The sequence below is a fragment of the Pelodiscus sinensis genome, chromosome 6 (assembly GCF_052426305.1).
Source record: "Pelodiscus sinensis isolate ZL-2025 chromosome 6, ASM5242630v1, whole genome shotgun sequence".
Taxonomy (NCBI): Eukaryota; Metazoa; Chordata; order Testudines; family Trionychidae; genus Pelodiscus; species Pelodiscus sinensis.
Genome location: NC_143057.1, coordinates 62,792,108 through 62,814,048, shown reverse-complemented (window position 1 = coordinate 62,814,048; position 21,941 = coordinate 62,792,108). Strand labels below are relative to the sequence as shown.

General features: G+C 40.6%; 1 protein-coding gene across 4 annotated transcripts in view; it reads left to right on the top strand.

The window, feature by feature from the left end:
• The window catches only part of CAMK4 (calcium/calmodulin dependent protein kinase IV), a 291,954-nt gene that overhangs the window by 112,332 nt on the left and 157,681 nt on the right, over nucleotides 1-21,941 (top strand). For all 4 annotated transcript variants that reach the window (XM_006134451.5, XM_025190384.3, XM_025190385.3 and 1 more), the window contains one exon: nucleotides 12,037-12,115. In XM_006134451.5, coding sequence (XP_006134513.1) covers nucleotides 12,037-12,115 — 79 coding nt within the window. The remainder of the gene's footprint in view (nucleotides 1-12,036; nucleotides 12,116-21,941) is intronic.

Here is a 21,941-nt window from a genome sequence, read left to right as displayed (position 1 = left end):
CTGCTGGAGTGGCTCTTCAGTACTTCCCAAAGCAGCTCTGCAGGTGGCCCCCTTATTGACTAATCATGTCGTCGATACAAATTGTGTTGACAACACGATTACCCAAATACCTGCTCTTTAACATCCTTACATAAGTGATTGTTACAAGGAGACAGGTGAAGTATTTTTCTCCTTCACCACCGAAAATAAGACAAGAAAAGGGCTTAATTAAATTGCAGCAAAGGAGGTTTAGGTTGGCCATTAGGGGAGAAGTTTTGTAAATGTCAGAGTACTTAAGTACTGGAACTAATTTTCTAGGGAGATTGTGGAATCTCCATCACTGGAGAGTTTTAAGAGCATGTTTAAACCCCTTTTGAGGATGCTCTTGTTATTACTTAATCCTGCTTTGAGTGCACTGGGGGGACCACACTAGATTACTTTTTGAGTCCCTTCTAATGTTACACTTCTATGAATTTTAAAAAAAAAATCAGTTTGACACTGACACAGGCTGTTTGCTTTAAATCTTTTTTTTTTTTTTACTTGAAAAAAATAACTAAATCATGAAGGAGAAACACACTGCTAGTTTTAGGAATAACGTTCATAACAATAACTTCCTGGTCCAATATTTGAAAGGAGATAAGGCAAAAATAAGAGAGACGTTATTGAATAGTTTTGTTCTGCAGGAGTTGCCCATACCAACCTATATAACTCTGGTGCTCTGCTTTCCAGCTCATATCTGCATTGTCAGAGTCTCCCTTTGAGTGTTGCTCAGAAGTTAACCTTCTGTATGTGGAATGGTATCAAAGTAGCAGCATGTGCTGTTGTCAAATAGCAAAATCAGAAATACACTGCAGTCCAAATTCTACCTCCCTTTTCTTAGATGACTACACAAGCAGTGTTTTACTAAAAGTAAAAGTGGGTCAGCTTGTTTTTTGCCACTAACTGAAATACTCTCATCAACTGAAATCAGACCTCTTGATGAAGAATTTGCAATCTCTGAAACACCGCCCCCCATCTCCAAAATAAGACAGAGAACAATCTGTCAACATCCTTTTTCCAATATGAAAGCCCTGTGTTGTGTCTTTTCTTGTGCATCTGGTGCTCGTTAAGTGCCATGTTAAGAGACCCCTTGGAAGTACTCATGGAAGATAAATTATGTAACAATAAATGCAGCTGTCAAAAGTAGGGGGGCATTTTAGCTCCCAAGTGGGTGAGTCTTTACAAGATATGAAGACATTTAGTGCCAATAATGAGAAATAGTGTTTCTAGAATGTTACTTCCCTGGCTTTATGAAAACACCAATCAGCATGTGCCTCCTGCAGTTCTCTGCTCAGAAGAAGCTTTTCCATACCCTTTATAGAATGCCAAGAGTCTAATGAGACATACAATCAGCTGGTCTCTTTAAGTTCCTAGCAATGCTAACCCAAGTGGACTGCCTTCTGGAATTGCCAGTGCCCACCTCCAGGAGAAGGGCCTCATCTGGATTTTAACATTCTAACAACCATGCCCAGCTTTAAGAAACTATAATTTTGTAAATCGGAATCTAGGAAGCAAGGAATTTAAAGAGATAGACAAACACTAGAATATTTGAGTTAATTAATATTGATGGATGTATCTGAGGTTTTTTTGAAGTGTATTGGTGAAAGTTGGCTGTTGAAATGTTGCAAAGATAGCAGGACTCTAACAAACTGCTTTGATTGTTGTTCTCCTGCTCTTGAGGAAGATAGTTTTCTTTGGCCACATTGCACTGAAATATCTGAACATCTAAAATTCCATGTTGTGCTATGGCATTGTCTTTGCAGGCCATGTCAGATGAGGATAGACTTTTAAATTGGACTGTCAAATCAGATGGTAGAAAATCAATGTGGAAGCTAAAAGTCATAGATTCAAAATCTAAAAGGATATTGATTTTTCTTTCTTGTCAAAATCAAGCTAGACAAAACTCTAAAACATAACAGAATTGGGCTTTTTTTCTTATGTACCAGGAACATTATTCCATCACCTTCTTGCTCCAAAATACATCGAGAATGTATAAAATGTGGGCATTCAAGCTTGTCTCTCCACAAAGGTTTAGTTCCCAGAATCTCCTCATGATTCTCTAGTAATTTGCAGAAATTCAGACGTTTTTATGGTATTTCTATTTTTTTATTATCCCTTGTATACTGAGGAAAAATCCTTCACATGTGGTGAGGGGCAGCATGTGGAGTCCCCTAACTGCCCCTGCACACAGGAGCCACATGGTGCATAGCTTAGCAGGTAGCCTGCTTGCTCTGCAGTACAGCACTGCCAACTGAAGTATCAACAGTCCTGTCAATGGTGCTGCCAGGATCCACTTTTTGACTGGGTGTTCCAGACAAACAGACACCTGATCATTCTAGATGATATGGAGAAGTGCATTTGTGTTCAGTTGGTGTGAAATGTGTTCTAAACCTTGGGGGAGTACTACTTACAGATTCTGTCTTAGTCTGTGAAATAAAGTAATTTTTCCTAGTGAACATGCTGGTGTTGGCTTCCTTAAATGAATCTTAACAGGATGTATATCTCTACCCTGTTCAAGCAAATATGTGATTGCTTTTTACCTTTCTCAGCTAGAAGTCTCCAAGGCAGAAATGCTTCTTAAAGAGCACCATTCTCAAATGCAGCTCCATACGTGTCTCCATGCCTCAGACCTTCCATTTGCTTCCACCTTGTGCAAGAGTGGCTTCATGCTTAACTCTGAACTCTTCTTTTTGTCCCTCACTTTCTGTGTCCACAAGTTATACTTATCACCACCATCTCCTTCAAAGCTCTGAGGAATGCCACTGTCTCTTCTCTGCCAGTATTGGAAATTCTAATCCTTGGCTTGCATTTCCTTGAATATTCCGTGGTGTTGCCATAAATATTGGAGACACAAGGGCTTTGTCTACATTGCAGGGTTTTTGCACAAGAAGCTTTTTTGGAAGAGATCTTCTGCAAAAACTTCTTGTGCAAAAGCGCGTCCACACTTGAAAAGCGCGTCGCAAAAGTGATTAGCTTTTGTGCAAGAGTGTGTCCACACTGCATGGATGCTCTTCCACAAGAAAGCTCTGATGGCCATTCACGGAATGGCCATCAGAGCACTAGTGCTTTTTCTGATAGGCTCTCTTTACACAAAAAACCCCTGCAGAGTGTCTACACGTGCCTTTGTGAGCAAGAGCTGTAGTGCAAAACGGAGTTATTCCTTGTGGGGAGAGGAATAACTCTACTGGCAAAAGCCCTCTGTCCTGTTGATTTACTGTTTTGTATTTTTTCTCTCAAAAATGTGCTTGAGGTGTGGATGCTCCATCGGTTTTCATGCAAAAATGGCCATTCTTGTGCAAAAACCTTGTAGTGTAGACATAGCCAAGGTGGGTCAAGTAATCACTTTTGATTGGTTCAGTTTCTGTTGGTGAGAGAGAGTTTGGCAAACAAACGCAGTGTCACATCTAAATACAAGATTGAATAGGTAAGAATATGTGCAAACTACTTATGTGAAACTGAGTATCTTTCCCACACCTGAAGAACTCTCTAAGTTTGAAAGCTTGTCTGTGACAGAAATTGTTTTAATGAGAGAACCTTACCCATCTTGTCTCTCTAGTTTCCTTGTGTACTCATTCCCTTCTCTGTAGTAAGGATGTTAAGGACTAGTTGACTATCCGATAAGCATTTGCGTATCAGATAGAGTCAACTAGTTGCTTCCACCTCCCTTTTGCTGCCTCTTTCAGATAGAGGCAGCAAAGAAGGAGTACTTCAAAGTAGCAGCTCTGTGCACCGTGGCGGCATTTCAAAGGGGCAGTGCTGTACAGCTGATCCCAGGCTCTGTGCGGTGCTGCCCGCTGTGGTGTTTCAAAGAGGCAGCACCACATGGAGCCTGGGGTCATCAGGGACTCCCTAGCTGACCCCAGGCTCCATGTGCATTTCTGTGGAAACCAGAATCAGCTGGGAAGTCACCAGCTGATCCCAAGTTCCTTGGAAATGCCATGTAGAGCCTGGGGTCAGCTTGGGAGTCCCGAGCTGACCCTGGCTCTGTGCGGCATTTCAAAGTGGCAGCGCTTCATGGAGCCTGGGGTCAGCGGGGTCAGCGCCACTCAGAGTCCCCCGCTGACCCCAGGCTCCATTGGGGACTCTTGTACATTTCAAAGCTGGCACACCTGCGTGCAGCCTGGGGCCAGTGGGAAATCCTGCTGAGTTGGGATCAACATGGGCACTTCCACTTTGAAATGGGCTCTTGTGCATTTCAAAGCGGAAGGAGCCCTCGTGGAACCCAGAATTCCGCATTCCTCCTTTGAAATGTACAAGAGCCTGTACTGGGCTCAAATCTCAAAGGAGGAATGCGGAATTGCCTAATGACTAGTCTGGTAGCTTTCCCAAGTTTTGAATCTCCAGTGTAAACAGAATGCTTCTGCGTTGTCACCTTAAGCATGTAAACGTTTAGAACCACATCAGCTGTTGGTCAGGCAACTCTGTTTGATCTAACTGTCCCTATTTTATCTTGGATATAGGTAGCGAATCTATCTTGCCAAGTGTTGTGGTACATATCATTTATGGTGTCTGAACACCTTACAAATTAATATTACAAATATTTTACAGATGTCATTGATTTTATATTCCTTTTCTGTTGTCTACGTACTCATTTCAGGATCAAGTCTATTCCTCCCCAACTCCCCCATCATTTAAAAAGTATTCAATGCTCTTTACTCTTTTTCCCTTTCCTTGTCTAGGGCTGCCCTCCATGCTGTCCTCCATAATCTCACCACTCTTTGTGTAAAAGCCTTCTCTTTTGCAGTACCTGTTCTCTAGAACAGCCTTCCTTTAGCTCACTGTACTTCATAGACTGTTCATCCTGTTCCAACTCCCACTAGAAATCATCTCTCAATTCTTATCTTATTAAGTTTGTTTGTTGGATATTGGTGTTTATGGAAGAAAATGCATATACAGTAGACTTCCGATAATCCGGAACCTATGGGACCTAGGTGGTGCCGGATTATCAGATATGCCGGACTATCAGGAGGTACTATAAGATGGTTTTATATATATATATACACACACACACACACACACACACACACACACACACACACACACACACACACACACACACACTGTATTCATTATATACTGTATATAAAGTGTTCTTAACCCTTTTTATTGTACATACTGTATACAACATACTATAATGTTTTGGGTTTTTTTAAAGCCTTTTTTACCCATTTTGCTCAGTTCAGCTGCTGCCACTGTTACCTTGTGACTCATTTTTTGCTGAAGCTCACTCACTAGGCTCTTGCCATTTTGATGTCGGACTATCAGGAGTGCCGGACTATTGGAGTTTTACTGTACAAAGTTGAAGTGCACAGAGGAGAGTATATGTTAGTGGTGTTACTGTACTGAGTGTCAAGTATCAGAGGGGTAGCCGTGTTAGTCTGAATCTGCAAAAGCGGCGAGGAGTCCTGTGGCACCTTATAGACTAACTGAAGTGTTGGAGCACAAGCTTTCGTGGGCAAAGACCCGCTTTGTCAGATGCATGTAGTGGACATTTCCAGAGGCAGGTATAAATATGCAGGCCAGAATCAGGCTGGAGATGATGAGGTGGATCCAATCAAGGAGGATGAGGCCCACTTCTAGTAGCTGATCTGGAGGTGTGAATTCCAAGAGAGCAGAAGCTGCTAGCAAAAATACTTCAGCACCAGACTTCAAAGAGAAACTGCTGAGCTACAGTTCATCTTTAAGTTTGACACAATCAACTCTGGATTAAACAAAGACTGTGAATGGCTCGCTAACTACAAAAGCAGCTTCTGCTCTCTTGGAATTCACACCTCCAGATCAACTACTAGAAGTGGGCCTCATCCTCCTTGATTGGATCCACCTCATCATCTCCAGGCTGATTCTGGCCTGCATATTTATACCTGCCTCTGGAAATTTCCACTACATGCATCTGACAAAGCGGGTCTTTGCCCACGAAAGCTTGTGCTCCAACACTTCAGTTAGTCTATAAGGTGCCATAGGACTCCTCGCCGCTTGTACTGAGTGGTATTCCTAGAGTTGCAGAGAAAGGTAAAGTGTGACACATTAATCAACACCTCTCATATAATAGTCATGCCCCTTTTTTAACCAAGCAGTTTGCCCGATTCATGATGTGAGTTATTCTTTAAGTGGAGACAAATACCCGTGTTTGTTTGGAGAGAGCTACGGTTTCAATCACTTCTTTACATTTATTCTAAAGTAAAATCAGCAGTTTTTCCCCATAACAAATATTAATAAAACCTCCAAGAATGGATATGTGCTATATATTATTTACATATAAAAGGACACTGGGATTGCAAAGTGGAATTCTCAAAGTTTAGGAAATGCTGAAATTAAAGCGGTTTGTGCAGTTGCTGCACACTGGTCACTGTGTGGTGTATATCTCCCTCCATACCTAACCCACAAAGAATGCATATCTGTTATAGACTCCAGCTGCAAAACTTGGCTCAAGCTTTAGACATTTTATGCTTTTAGCTGTGGAGTCCCCTGAGTCAGTTCATAAACTTCTGCCAAAATGGTGGCTGGCAATCAACCCTTAATTCATCTCCCTTGTGTGTGTGCATATTGTTACTTATTTGTAATCCTGTAGCACCCAGGAGTCCAAATGATGGACCAGGACTCCATTGTGCTTGTTATTATAAAAACACAATGATACAGTCTTTAATTACATAATCCAACTCTACATATGTTGTGTGTATAAAAAAATAAAGAGTATGCAAATGATCATTTCTGCTATTCCACATGGTTTACATTTCAGCCATTTCAAAAGACTCAAATACATAGCTGAAAAATCCCTACGATCAACACACAACATATGACTAAAAATATTCAACAAAATCCAAGATATATACACACAGCATCTGATGGAAAAGGGCCTTTATTCCTGTGTTTGATTGTTTTAAGAGCTATTTCAAATTAAGTTGCAAAATATTATACCACGGATGTGCCAAGTATGTCATCTGATTTTTCCCTCTGATTGCATTTTTAAATTTGTGTGAAAGCTTAAAGAATAAAAACAGCAAAATCATTGAGATTGACAACTGACTATTACATTTTCTCACTTGCGAAAATCATTACAATCGCAACAAAATTATAGTTCCATTGTAGAATACAACTCCCTTTTCCTAGCTGCTTTTCCACATTCACAATGAGTAATAGTGCATCCCACAAGTTGTCCTTAATTTTAGTGCAATTAACTCATTGTATGGAAGCACTTTTTTTTGTAAGCACTTTTATATTTAGATGTCATTGTCATGTTCTGGGGAGTAATCCAGACAGCAAGGGATTGTTACCACCTTCCCTGTAACCTTGGTGCTTTGCATGCTCTGCTGCTGTGGCTCACAGCCTGTGCGCTGACAGCCAGCAGACAAGCGCACACAGTCTCTGTATTAAGCAGCTGTGGCTCATCCTTGATTCCAGCAGCCAGGTTGTTATGCCCCAGCCACACACTAGTATCCATCAGCTTTGGTTATCAGCCAGATGGGTGTGTACTTGCAGTGCCAGTACTTACTTTTTATTAGATTTCTTTGACGCGAGGGTGTGGAATATTCTGTAGTGGTGATAAATAAGACACTTGTCCCTGGAATGGGTACTGCTGTTTGACTACCAGCCAAGTGACTGAAACACCCTATTCCAAATTTTACGAAACTGTGTGCTGTACAAGGGCCAGCCCTTTCCTGGGTCATTAACAGGAGAGAAAAGGCTCACTGGCTCCTCAGAAGAGACAAAAGACAGTTTCTCACTTGACCTGGAGGTACCAATTGCTTCGGTTCAAGTACAGCACCAGGCTTGTGTAGATTAAGTCAAACAAGATGATTAGCCAAAGAAGATGAGATTTTAAGTGTTGCCAAGTACAAGGAATATAGCTAGAAAGGGTTACAAACAAACAAAAGAAAAAATATATTTTCTAATGCTACAACGGTCACAAACTATTGTCTGAAGTATCAACTTAGATTCCTGCCACTCGCTTCTTCCTTCAAAATGTCTGACTTCCCCTCTGATAGATATCGCTTGCCAAAGATAGTGTCTTCGTTGTTTTACTTGAAAAGTTACTTGGGGTTCTTTGCCTCTCTCTTTTATTTCCCAGTGAACTTTTATAGTCCAGTGAATGGAGTCTTCTGAAGGATGCCTCCTAAAATCAAGTCAATTCAAGCTGTAAGGAAGGAGGCATGGAATGTGGTGGTGAAGGAGGTTGCATGTCTGTTTCCTTCTCTGTAGGTGTTTGCTAGTTTTTTTCCTGCCCTCTTCTATGCAAATGAATGGACACTTGTCCTGTGATTGGTAAGCAACTCCGATGGCAGCTAACCAAAGGTACTAGCTTGTAGTTTTTTTTGTTTAATTTTTTTTTGTGGGGTGGAGGGCTCTTACCTCATGCCCCAGTCTTGTCCAGTCAATACATTTTAGTTCCATGTTCCCTTCATGTTTCTGTTGTCCTTTGGGCATTTACCATATGTACATCACTATAGAATATTAATGATCAGTGTCATGTTAGTCTTCCAATGATGTACATCAGATACTGTCTGACATGAATTTGGGTACACTGAACTGGTCAGGAAGCTGAAAGTTACCACCAGGTACCAAAGAGCTCTTGGCCGTCTTGCATTGGGATGCTATTAGGGTCATGTCATTCATACCGAAGCAGCATTAGATGAGATTTATAGTATTTCATAGACTTTTTTTTTTCAACTTCAGAAAGATGTTGGATGTTGCTGCAGGCATCCTTCTGTGTAGCAGATTAAGTTTTAAAAAACACACAGTTTTGCAGCATGTATATGGGCTTTTTAAAATAAATCTCACTCAATCACTAACCTGATTTCCAGGAGCAGTAAAAGAATATTCCATTATTTCCCAGAGTAGATAGTCATACTCTTTTAGTATGGCAACTTGATTTACTCTTATACTTCCTCTTTATATAGTTCCAAACAACTTTGAATCATTTGTGTTTGGAGTTCAGTTAGACTTTAATACTCCAAGGTGAGAGAAAGAAAGTTGTGAACTATTCTAAACCTGGCCAGCTCATGAAAATCTTTTATTTTTATAAAAGACCCCTTACTTACAAAATTTTGCATTTTTCACAACTTTTAAGGATTACAAATGCCCTAAGCTTTCCTGAAACACAAAACAGGACTATGTAGCACTTAAAAGACTAACAAGATGGTTTATTAGGTGATGAGCTTTTGTGGGCCAGACCCACTTCTTTAGATCAAGTAGTGGAAGAAAATTGGCACAACCATATATACCAAAGGATACAATAAAAAAGATGAACACATGTGAAAAGGACAAATCAAATTTCAGAGCAGAAGGGGGATTGGGGGGGAGGTAAATGTCTGTGAGCTAATGATATTAGAGGTGATAATTGGGGAAGCTATCTTTGTAATGGGTAAGATAATTAATGTCTTTGTTTAGACCTAGGAGTAAAGTGTCAAATTTCAGCACGAATGACAGTTCACAGGATTCTCTTTCAAGTCTGGTGGTAAAAGGTCTTTGAAGCAGGGTGCAGGTAATCAAGTCATTGAGACAATGCCCTTTCTGGTTGAAATGGCAAGAAACTGTTTTTTCTTTGTGATTCTGTCTAATATCTGTTTTGTGGGCATTGATTCCTTGGCGAAGTGTCTGAGATGTTTGTCCAGTGTACATAGCAGATGGACACTTTCGGCACATGATAGCATAAATTATATTTCTGGATGAGCAGGAATATGTGTTCTTGATCTTATAACTCACTTGGTTAGGTCCAATAATGGTATCAGCAGAGTGAATATGTGGACAAAGCTGGCAACGGGTCTGCTTCAAAGACCTTTTAACACCAGAATTGAAAGAGAATCCTCTGAACTGTCATTCATGCTTAAATTCGACACTTTACGCCTAGGTCTAAACAAAGACATTAATTATCTTACCCATTACAAAGATAGCTTCCCCAATTATCACCTCTAATATCATTAGCTAACAGACATTTACCTCTCCCCCTCATTCCCCTTCTGTTCTGAAATTTGATTTGTCCTTTTCATATGTGTTCATCTTTTTTATTGTATCCTTTGGTATATATGGTTGTGACAATTTTCTTCCGCTATTTGATCTGAGGAAGTGGGTCTGGCCCACAAAAGCTCATCACCTAATAAACCATCTTGTTAACACGGCTACATTTCTATCACTATTCTAAGCTTTCCTGGCTTACATGAGCTTCTCAGAACCCACGTTTTCCACTATTTTCTGTTGACTGAGGTCTAATGTGAAAAATATTTTGAAGACCTTTCAAACTAATGCATGTTCAGGAAAGCTCTGTGTGCTGGTCAAGCAGTAGGTTAATGTATTCACAAGTAGGCTGCTGCAGAAATCCAAAATAAAGAACACAAGATGTACTGCTTGTGAGCATGTTGGAAAGCTGTGTAGAACACTAGAGAATTCATAAAAATGGGCATTCATCTTCAACATTATGTCATTTCCTCTTTTCTAAGCATCTGTCTCCATTCTGCATGGTTCCAGATCTAGGAGAAAGACTAATTCCAGAGTTGGGGCTTTTAATTTAAAACAAACCAACATAAAAGGAAAGGCCATTCCCATCACAATGACTGGGTTGGAAAGAAATGGGTTTCTGTTCTCGTAGCAATTGTTGAGTGCCCCACCGTTAGTCGAGTGTTTTGAGGGTTTTCTTCTTCATATAGTTTGCCATTTGCTTCTGAAGGAGGGGGTTAGAATGTTAACTAGAAGGCACCTTTGCTGCCTGACAGAAACCGTACTTTCAGCCATGAATATTTGTACATATGGAAGCATTTTGTCACCAAACCTTTTCCAGAAATATGTTTCCTCTTTTCCAGCCTTAATCAGATGACACTTGATATTGTTTACATTATCCATTCTAGATAGTTAATTATCTATTTCACAGGGGAATATGAAGATTAATTAGTGTAATGTTTATATAGCACTTTAAATATATAAATGACTATATAATGATGATTTGCATTGATACAGTGACTTTCCTATAGCACTTCTTTAGTAAAATATTGAAAATATATATATTACAGTAACATGTCCGTAGGGACTATACTTTTTGCTTAAAGGGTTTGAGTTAACTCAGCATTTTTTCTGTCTTGTTAAATGGAGTCATTGGAGAGTTCTTTATATTGGCTTATGAGAAGTGTTCTGGTTACATATTTTTAATGATTCGGAAATTCTCTGGAGGTTAGAATACTCCTATATATTTATCAATATGTTGTATATTTTATAAAAATCATTTTAACAGCCTACAGAAATACAGTACTGCCATTGTGCATAGGGTCTAGAAATGGGCAAACTTCACAAGAGTCAATGATATGACAAATGTAAGCTGCGAAACAATTACAGGCAGTCCCCGGGTTACATGGATCCGACTTACATCGGATCCCTACTTACAAACGGGGTGAGGCAACCCCGCACTAGCTGCTTCCCCCCAGCAGACCAGGGAGACGCGAAGCTAGCATGCCCCCCCCCCCCCCCCCCCGCAGACCAGGGGGACACGGAGCGGCTTTTCTCAGCAGACACCTCAGCTTGGGAATAAAGGACTGAGGGAAGTGAGGTGTGGGAGAATAAAACTGAGCTCTGGAGAAATGTTTGGCTAGAGTTTCCCCTACAATATGTACCATTTCCGACTTACATACAAATTCAATTTAAGAACAAACTTACAGTCCCTATCTTGTACGTAACCCGGGGACTGCCTGTACATGTTTTAAACCTTGTCTGAACTGACCTGCCTTTCTCAAATGTATATTCTAGTTTAGCTATAAGGTGTTGGGCGTGATCATGTTCTTTACATGGTAAGGAAGAAAGTCTCTGCACTGTAGGAATTACAAATGTGGACGTTTTTAATCTCTGAGAGCCATCACCCCCCAGCAGCAGAGCCTTTTTGCCATTTTCTACAGCAGAGAATATTTTAGCTTTTTGCTCTGCAAATTACTAGACATCTTCCGCTGGAAATAAGAACTCTCACGCTATTTGTCTAAATAGACAAGATGTATTCAGTGTATTCAATAGACTTCAATAATAACACTGTCTTTCATTTTCATTTAGTGGTGCTACATCCATCGTCTACCGATGCAGGCAGAAAGGAACCCAGAAGCCTTATGCTGTCAAAATGTTGAAGAAAACTGTAAGTTGTTTTTCCCCCCAGTTGTTACAGAATGATATTGATAGGATAGGTGAAGAATTTGAACCTTTCACCCATGAGAGCCTCACCCCAGCAGCAGAGCCTTTACTTAAAGGGGTTTGGTGGAAAGCATGAATAAGGCCTACATTCTTGAAGACTAGTAAAAGGATGGGGGACCATAGGCAGAGAAGGGGAAGAAAAATTATAGGGCCTGACTTTGTGGAGAAGAGACGGAGGGAAGGCTGGGTATTTGGAGATCATGGATGTTAATTTTGTTCATGTGCTAGAATGGCAACCTAATAGCAGGTGGGTAGGTGAAAACATGCTTGCCTGTTAAATTAAATGATGGTCTCATTGCAGGACATAAAGGACAGGTTCTGCATCAATTTGTAGTCCTTAAAAACAGGAAAAAGATTAAACTGGCATAGAAATGAAACTAGAGGTGCTCCTTCAGTGTCTGCCTGGCATGCTGGTAGAGGGCATGATAGTTGTTTGAAAAACTTGCATTGTGGCTCCTTGTGCCGTGTCGCTTCTTGAAAGAAAAAAAAAAGGTCTTTAGTTTCAAGTTTCAATAGTTTAGCTCCCTACACTTACACATTTTCTTAACATTTAAAAAAATAAAAAATTGCTCATTTAATCTTTTTGTGATTCTTATTATGAAATGCACTAAGAAAACAAATGGTATAATTTGAAAAATTCCATTACAGTTGTTGGGTGTCTGTACAGATTCCATCATTTACATGATTGACAGATTAATATTAGGCACCATCTATTTGTATTTGTCATGTAGTACATCCAGAACTACATATCCTGGCAGGTTTTCTGGGAATAAAAAGTGTGTGGAATTTTTAAAAACCTATAATAGTTGAGAAAAGAGACTGTTAGGATCATATAGTCTATCTGTTCTCAAACTTCATTGCACCACAACCTCCTTCTGACAACAAAATTACTACACAACCCTGGGTAGAGGGACAGCAGGCTGGCGGTGAGAGTGGAGCTCAGGCTTCAGCTTCTGTTCTGGGTCCCAGCAAGTCCACTGCTGGCCCTGGCAACCCCATTAAAATGGAGTCACAACCCACTTTGGGGTCCTGAGCCGCAGTTTGAAAACTGCTGATCTGATCTGACCTCCTGTTTCACAGAGGCCAGAGACCTTCCCCCAAAGTAATTCCTAGAACACGCATTTGAGAAAAACATCCAATTGTGATTTAAAAAGTGGCCAGTGACGAAGAACCTGCTGTGACACTTGGCAAACTGTTCTGTGGTTAATTCCCTACACTGTTAAAAATGTGTGCCAGAGTTCCAGTCTGAATTTGTCAAGCTTCTACTTCCAGACATTGGATTATATAATTCCTCTCACTTAGATTGAAGAGCCCACTGTCAAATAATTGTTCTCCCTTTAGTTACTTTTAAACTGTAGTCAAGTTACCCTGATGCCATCTCTGATTAAACTAAAGAGATTGCGCTCCTTGAATCCAGTACATAAGGCACATTTTCTAATCCTTTAATCATTCCTTTAGCTCTTCTCTGAACCCTCCAATTTATCAACATCCTTCTGGAATTGTGGACACTTCAACTAGACATACTATTCCCGTAGTGGTTGCACTGTTGCCAAATACAGAGATAAAATAACCTCTTTACGCCTACTTGAGATTCCCCAGTTTTATACATCCATGGATTGCATTAGCTCTTTGGGCTGCAGCATCACAGCCACAGCTTATGTTCAACTGATAATCCACCACAGCCTCCAGATCTTTTTCATACTCACTGATTCCCAGGATAGAGTTCCCCATCTTGAAAGAATGGCCTAAATGTGGTGTTCTAAGGTGTATACCTTTACATTTAGGCATATTAAAACATGTTTGCCTGCTTGTGCCCAGCTTAATAAGTTATCCAGAGCATTTTGTCAGTAACCCGTCCTTGTCGTTATTTACCACTGCACCAATTTTTGTATCACTTGCAAATCTTATCAGAGATCATTATGTTTTCTTCCAGATCTTTGATGAAAACATTAGCATGTGGCCAGCAACTGACTCTTGAGGACCCAACTAGAAATGCCCCAACTCTGAGGATTCCCAATATACAATTAGATTTCAAGACTTATCAGTTAGCCAGTTTTTACTCTATTTAACGTGTGCCATATTCCTTTTATATCATTCTAATTTTTTAATCAAAATGTCATGCAGTACCAGGTCAACTGCCTTGTTGGAGTCTGTGTGTTCCATCATACAATCCATGCAGAAAGTGAAGAGCATGCCATTAAATGACATTGCTGGCTTCATTCAGTACAGCCTTGCTTGTCTGACTATTGTGGTTAACACAGAGTAAGTTCAGGTAACTGAAGGAAATTTCAATGAAATTAATAGTGTGTGGAAGACTTGCCCCTGTTACTGAGAATAGGTTGTATTATATAATTAGGCTCATTTGGCCAATTGAGCAGATAATCAAGGTCATACTATAACAATGTACAGCTCTCTGTATCTGATTTTGATGAATTACTATAGATCTGGGCAAATTATCAGCTCTTATGGTAGAGTGAACAATGCACTAACAGAAAAGTAGATCTGGTCTCTGACCAGAGGAGCTCAGTCTAAAGGGTAATTAAGTTTTATTCAAATAATATTCTTTCTGTAATTAAATGTGCCATTAAAACTTTGATCAGTTTGGCTGTTTTAAACAAAAGCTTAAGAAGAAGAATTATAACTAAGAGGACTGCAGCAGGCAAATGAAATAAAGAGGGGGAAGTGGAGGCATGATGAGTGAAAAAGAGTAAGGGAGGAACTGTAACTAGTTTAACTCTTTGACAGATACCACTGGAAAAGATGTCAGTCATATTGCAAAACCAATTATGCATAGGGTAGCTGCTGGGGACACAGAGAAATAGGAAGAAAAAATCTGGAAGAAGTGGGATTAGCTCTCATTTTGCTCTCTAACCACCCAACAGTTAATGTGTCTCAGGGCAGCAGGGAGAGGAAAGGGAAGAGGGGAAAAAAGAGTTGGGTGTGAAACACAGGGCATAGGACAGTGGTGTACCAATCCTGGTCTGTCTGGGATGGGCTGCAGTGTGTTGGCTTAACTGGAGATTTATACTTTGGAAGTTGATCATTTGTGGTAAGTTTTTGGTACTGTTGTTTGTCAGTTCCTGCAATACACGAGGTTCGAAAGGATGCTGGAAAGAATGAGACCACAACTGGGGGTTTAAGAAATAAAAACTGATTTTATTTTGATGAGGACTCTGGTGCCTAATGACTGTAAACTTAGTCACATGCGCAGTCGCCAGACAATCATCAGAATGAAAAACAAACAAATCATCAAACAGTATAAAACAATTCCCTGAGGCTTTTCTAAATCATAATAATTCCCAGTAACTGCCCAGGGATTAGAAACAGTCGAATTCACACTGGTGTTGTTCATAAGTCTAACTATTTACACTATATTACACAAAGAACAGTTAAAAACCCTTAACAACCACTATTTAAAAACTAACACAATAACTCTTGAACTATTGTTACTAGATAGGCAATGGGGGTAACTCAAAAATCAGTTGGGATAGGGATAATCGTGGGTAAGAGGTGTTATACCGATTCTGAAGACAGCAGGAACACGAGTACCAGCCACATGCTCCTAAACTGTCTCCACTCAGGTCGACCAACTCGAGGTACGCTCAAACAGACTCGAGAGCGGGGGGTGCAAGGCGACTGGATGATCAGGCCAGGCGTTGACACGATGCGATCCCCACTGTGAGAGGGTTCGGCTGCCTGTTTTATTGCCTGTGGGCTTATCACCCCATAGGTTGGTTTTTGCCGCAGTGGGTGGAGTGAGCAGGCCTGACCACGAGGCAACCCATAGGCTGATCTTTCACTGCAGTGGGTGGAGCAAGCAGGGGAAGATCATTAATTTACATGCCCTTATATGGGAGGCACTCCGCCTCATAGACAGAGCCCCCTATACCAGTCTTTGGGTGTAACAGGCTGTGGCTCCCTTCGACGGGCAGCCAATGTTGATGTTCTGTCTCAGACATTGTTCAAAACAGCTGAAATGACTTCCTGAGTCAGTGTCCTCACCACTCTTGAGTGTTCTTTGGACTTAGATCAGAATCCAGTAAGGGGTCTAGAACCCCCTCTCCTACACATGACTTCTCTGAATCAGGGATGGTCTTCTGATCAGCCAGTTTCCTTCTGCACTCTCCAAAATGGTTGTTGAGAGACCCACTCTTATATAACTCCATATTCTCTTTTGTCAGATGACCCTCTTAAAAGTCTTGTCAAGAGATTAAAGTCTCCCACCTGGAGATCTGTTGATTAGAAGCATTTACAAATCAAACATTTTTTATTTTTGGGTATTTGGTTTCTTTTTCTTTTTTTTTAAATTCATTGAGTTGAAAACTAATTTTTCAAATGAAAGGGTTTTGCTGGAAAAATTTTGACTAGCCCACCCATCTCATATTGCAGATAATCCCCAAAAGAAGGCAGAACTAAGTTAGCGTAGAAAGTCTTATTTCTAATTTCAGAGATTTTAAACTTGCAAACTAAATATTATTTTCAATGTAGGGTGTTTTAGGGTTGTTGACTAATTGCATCACTCAAAAAAATAATAATCATTAATCACAGTTTAATTGCACAGTTAAACAATAGAATACCAATTGAAATTTATTAAATATTTTGGACTTTTTCTACTTTCTAAAATATATTCATTTCAGTTACAACAAAGAATACAAAGTGTACACTGCTCACAATAGATTATTTCCATTACAAATATTTGCACTGTAAAAATAATAAAAAGAAAGTGGTTTTTCAATTCACCTTAGACAAATACTGTACTGCAGGCTGGGCAAATAATGGCCCCTGGGCTGGATCCAGTATTCCTGGGTTAGCTCCTGGCAGGCCCCCACCACTATATTTATGTGCATGGCTACAAGTACTGATGATCGCAGCCCGCTGATTGCCATTCCTGGCTAATTGGAGATGCAAGAAGTGGTGTCCTGGTCCACATCATTTCTTGTCACTTCCATTGGCTGGGAACGGTGATCTGCAGCCAATGGGAGCTGTGATCAAAGGTGCCTGCAGTCATACAGATAATATATAGTGGCAGCGACCCACCAGGAGCTAACCCTTGTGAACAGTGCTGTTTTATTGTCCACCTCTGCTGTAGTGCTGTCTTCTTATTTTGAATGTGGAACTTACAAATATAGATAACTACACTCAAAATAAAACAATATAAAATATTAGCACTTACAAATCAACTCCACTCAGTCCTACTTCTTGTTAAACTAGTCACTCAGACAAACAGGTTTGTTTACATTTACAGGAATCATAGAATCATAGAACAATAGAACTGGAAGAGACCTCAGAAGGTCATCAAGTCCAGCCCCTTGCTCTAGGCAGGACCAATCTCAACTAAATCAACCCGGCCAGGGCTTTGTCAAGCTGAGACTTAAACATCTCTAGGAATAGAGACTCCACTACTTCCCTAGGTAACCCATTCCAGTGCTTCACCACCCTCCTAGTGAAATATTTTTTCCTAATATCTAACCTGGACCTCTCCCACCACAGCTTGAGACCACTGCTCCTTGTTCTGCCATCAGTCACTACTGAGAACAGCCTCTCTCCATCCTCTTTGGAACCTCCCTTCAGGAAGTTGGAGGCTGCTATCAAATCACCCCTCACTCTTCGCTTCTGCAGACTAAACAGACCCAAGTCCCTCAGCCTCTCCTCATAAGTCATATGCTCCAGCCCCCTAATCATTTTGGTTGCCCTCCGCTGGACCCTCTCCAATGCGTCCACATCCTTTTTGTAGTGGGGGGCCCAGAACTGGACACAATACTCCAGATGTGACCTCACCAAAGCCAAATAAAGGGGAATAATGACATCTCTGGATCTGCTGGCAATGCTCCTTTTAATGCACCCTAATATGCCATTAGCCTTCTTGGCTACAAGGGCACACTGTTGACTCATATCCAGCTTCTCATCCACTGTAACCTCCAGGTCCCTTTCTGCAAAACTACTACTTAACTGGTTGGTCCCCAGCTTGTAACTATGCTTGGGATTCTTCCGTCCCAAGTGCAGGGCTCAACACTTGTCCTTGTTGAGCCTCATCAGATTTCTTGTGGCCCAATCCTCCAATTTGTCCAAGTCATTCTGGACCCTGTCTCTGCCCTTAAGCATATCTACCTGTCCCTCCCAACTTAGTGTCATCTGCAAACTTGTTGAGGGTGCAATCCATCCCCTCATCCAGATCATTAATAAAGATATTGAACAAAACCGGTCCTAGAACCGAACCTCGGGGCACTCCGCTAGAAACCAACCGCCATCCTGACATCGAGCCATTGATCGCTACCCGCTGGGCCCGGCCTTCTAGCCATCTTTTTATCCATCTTACCGTCCATTTATCCAATCCACAATCCCTTAACTTGCTGGCAAGAATATTGTGGGAGACCGTATCAAAAGCCTTGCTAAAGTCAAGGTATATAACATCCACTGACTTTCCCATGTCCACCGAGCCAGTTACCTCATCATAGAAGCTAATCAGATTGGTCAGGCACGACTTGCCCTTTGTGAATCCATGCTGACTATTCCTAATCACTTTCCTCTCATCCAAGTGCCTCAAAATGGATTCCTTAAGGATCCCTTCCATGATTTTTCCAGGAACCGAGGTAAGACTGACCGGCCTATAGTTCCCTGGATCATCCTTCTTCCCTTTTTTGAAGATGGGCACTACAATTGCCTTTTTCCAATCATCCGGGATTTCTCCCGATCTCCACAACTTTTCAAAGATAATAGCCAAAGGCTCCTCAATGACATTTGCCAACTCCCTCAGTACCCTCGGATGCACTCAGTCCGGAACCATGGATTTATGTATGTTTAGATTTTCTAAATCGTTCCTAACCTGTTCTTTACCCACCACGGGCTGTCCATCTTCATCCCATCTTGCGCCACTTAGCGCAGAAGTTCAGGAGCCGACCTTGTCCGTGAATACAGAGGCAAAGAAAGCACTGAGTACTTCAGCTTTCCCCACATCATCTGTCAGTAGGTTACCTCCTTCATCCATTAGGGGCCGCACATCCTCTCTGATCACCTTCTTCTTGTTAACATGCCTGTAGAAACCTTTCTTGTTATCCTTCACATCCTTAGCCAGTCGCAATTCCATTTGCGCTTTCGCCTTCCTGATAACCCCCTGGCATTCTCGAGCTATACCTTTAAACTCCTCCCTGGTCATTTGTCCAAGTTTCCACTCTTTGTAAGCTTCCTTTTTGTGCTTAAGTTCACCAAGGATTTCCCCTGTTAGCCAATCCGGTCTCCTACCATGTTTGCCTCTCTTGCTACGCGTCAGGATGGTTTTTTTCTGTGCCTTCAATAAGGCTTCTTTAAAATATTGCCAGCTGTCCTGGACTCCTTTCCCCTTCATGTTAGCATCCCAGGGGATTCTGCCCATCAGATCTCTGAGGGAGTCAAAATCTGCTTTTTTTTGAAGTCCAAGGTGTGTATTTTACTACTCTTTTCTTCCTTTGGTCAGGATCCTGAAATCTACCATCTCATGATCTCTGCTTCCCAGGTTGTCACCCACCTCCACTTCGCCTATTAGTTCCTCTCTGTTTGTGTGGAGATAATACTGCCTGCTTCTTGTTTCCAATGCAACCTTAAAGTGAGAACAGACATCCACATTGGCATTGTTGCAGTTGGTGTTGCAAGACATTTACATGCCAGATGTGCTAAAAATTCATATGTCCCTTCATGCTTCAACCACTATTCCAGAGGACACATTCCATTATCTGTTTGATAATGATAAAGCAGTATGGGCCAATGCATGTTCATTTTTACCATCTGAGTCCAATGTCGTCAGCAGAAGATTGACTTTCTTTTTTGGTGGTTTGGGATCTGTAGCTTCCACGTTGGAGTGTTGCTCTTTTAAGACATCTGAAAACAGGCACCACAACTCCATCCCTTTTAGATTTTGGAAGACACTTCATATTCTTAAATGCTTCATATCCTTGAGTCAAATGCTTTAACAATCTCATGTTGGTACCTTCTTTGTGTTTTGTCAAAACTGCAATGAAAGTGTTCTTATAACAAACAACAGGTTCTGGGTCATCATCCAACACTGTCATTACATGAAATATACGACAGAATGCAGATAAAACAGAGTAGGAGATGTGCAGTTCTCCCTCAAGGAATTTCATTCACAAATTTAATTTACACACACACACGAGTGTCATCAGCATGGAAGCATGTCCTATGGACTGGTGGTAGAAGCATGAAGCAGCATAAAAATGTTTTGCATATGTGGCACATAAATGATTACAACAGTGCCATCTGAATGCCTGTTCTCATTTTCAGTTGATGTTGTAAACAAAAAACAGGCAGCATTATCTCCTGAAAATGTAAACAAACTTGTTTGTCTGAGTGATTGGCTGAACAAGAGGTAGGACTGAGTGGACTCGTAGGCTCGAAAGTATTTTATAGTTTTGTTTTTTAATGCAATTATTTTTGTACATGATTCTACATTTCATGAGAGATTACACTACAATAGTTGGAATTAGGTAAATAAAAAATACTATTTATTTTGTTTTTTTACAGTGCAAATATTTGTGATCAATAAAAGTGAGCACTGTACACTTCGTATTGTGTTGTATATGAAATCTATACATCTGAAAACATAGAAAATACCCAAAGTCTACTATATATTTGAGAGATTTTCTGTGAGCCTGTCAGTTTAAGAACTCCTAGTAAATTGTGTGAGAGAGAGAGATAATCACTATGCAGGTGAAAGGAGTCTAGGAGTGCCCAGGCCTCCCACCTGCCATGTGCCATTAGGCAGGATGGGGGTGGTTGAAGTTCCCTTCTCTCCCGATTTGTATGGGAACATTGCTGGCTGTTCCCCTTCATCAGGGAGTGAGGGAAAAATGCACAGTTTCTGCATTCTTCACTCTGGGAGTGCAGGAGGCAGACAAACCTGTTCCTGCCCTGGCCGGGGGATGTGCACCCCTCCTCTGCCTGTGCCTACTGTAGTGGCAGTAGCCATGGAGAGGCGCATCTCACTTGGCCCCAAGCTACTGTAGTGAGAGAGAACTGGGGTAGTCCTCTCTCCCCAGGACAGTCTGCATACTGAATCCCTCATCCCCAGCCTCACCGCAAAACAAAGATTTAAATGAAGAAAAATAAAAATGAATTGAGTTAAGCATCCAAGCAATGCCAGGTAAATCTTCTAGTATTTAAATAAATAGTATTCTGTTTTATTTAACAGCATGATTAATTGCAATTAATTTTAATCTCTTGACCATCCTAGTGTGTTAATAGGCAGTATCTTAGATTTTTATAAAAGAAAACACAAATATTGTGTAACTGTATATAAATGTATAAAAATAAATTATTTTATTTTTTAACATGGCATCTGAGATACATTTCCCGTTTATTCTGGGAATAAGAAATGACTGAAAAGAGTTCTGCCACTAACTTCAGAGAGAATTAGAACCCTAAATACCACTGTTTAGTCACTGTTGGCAAATAATAAGTTTTTAATTAACTCTTTGCTTATAGCAGTAGCTATTGTATTCTTGGACTGCTTTTTTTTTTTGATGTATTGCTTTTTAATCATCTTTGTCATTAAATGTTATTCGTGATTCATATTGTTACATATTTTTCATTTGAAAATTGAGCAAAATATCTCATTAAAATGTTTATGAATAAAGAAATCATGGAGCATAATGGAAAAAAACTTTGGCTTTCTTTTGTTCAAATCCAGTCTTGTCTCTTAAAGAAAAGGAATCAGACTTCAATAGTTGTACGCCTCTCCTCACCCTCCATCCCCTTCTACAGAATTCAGTTTTAAAGCAAAA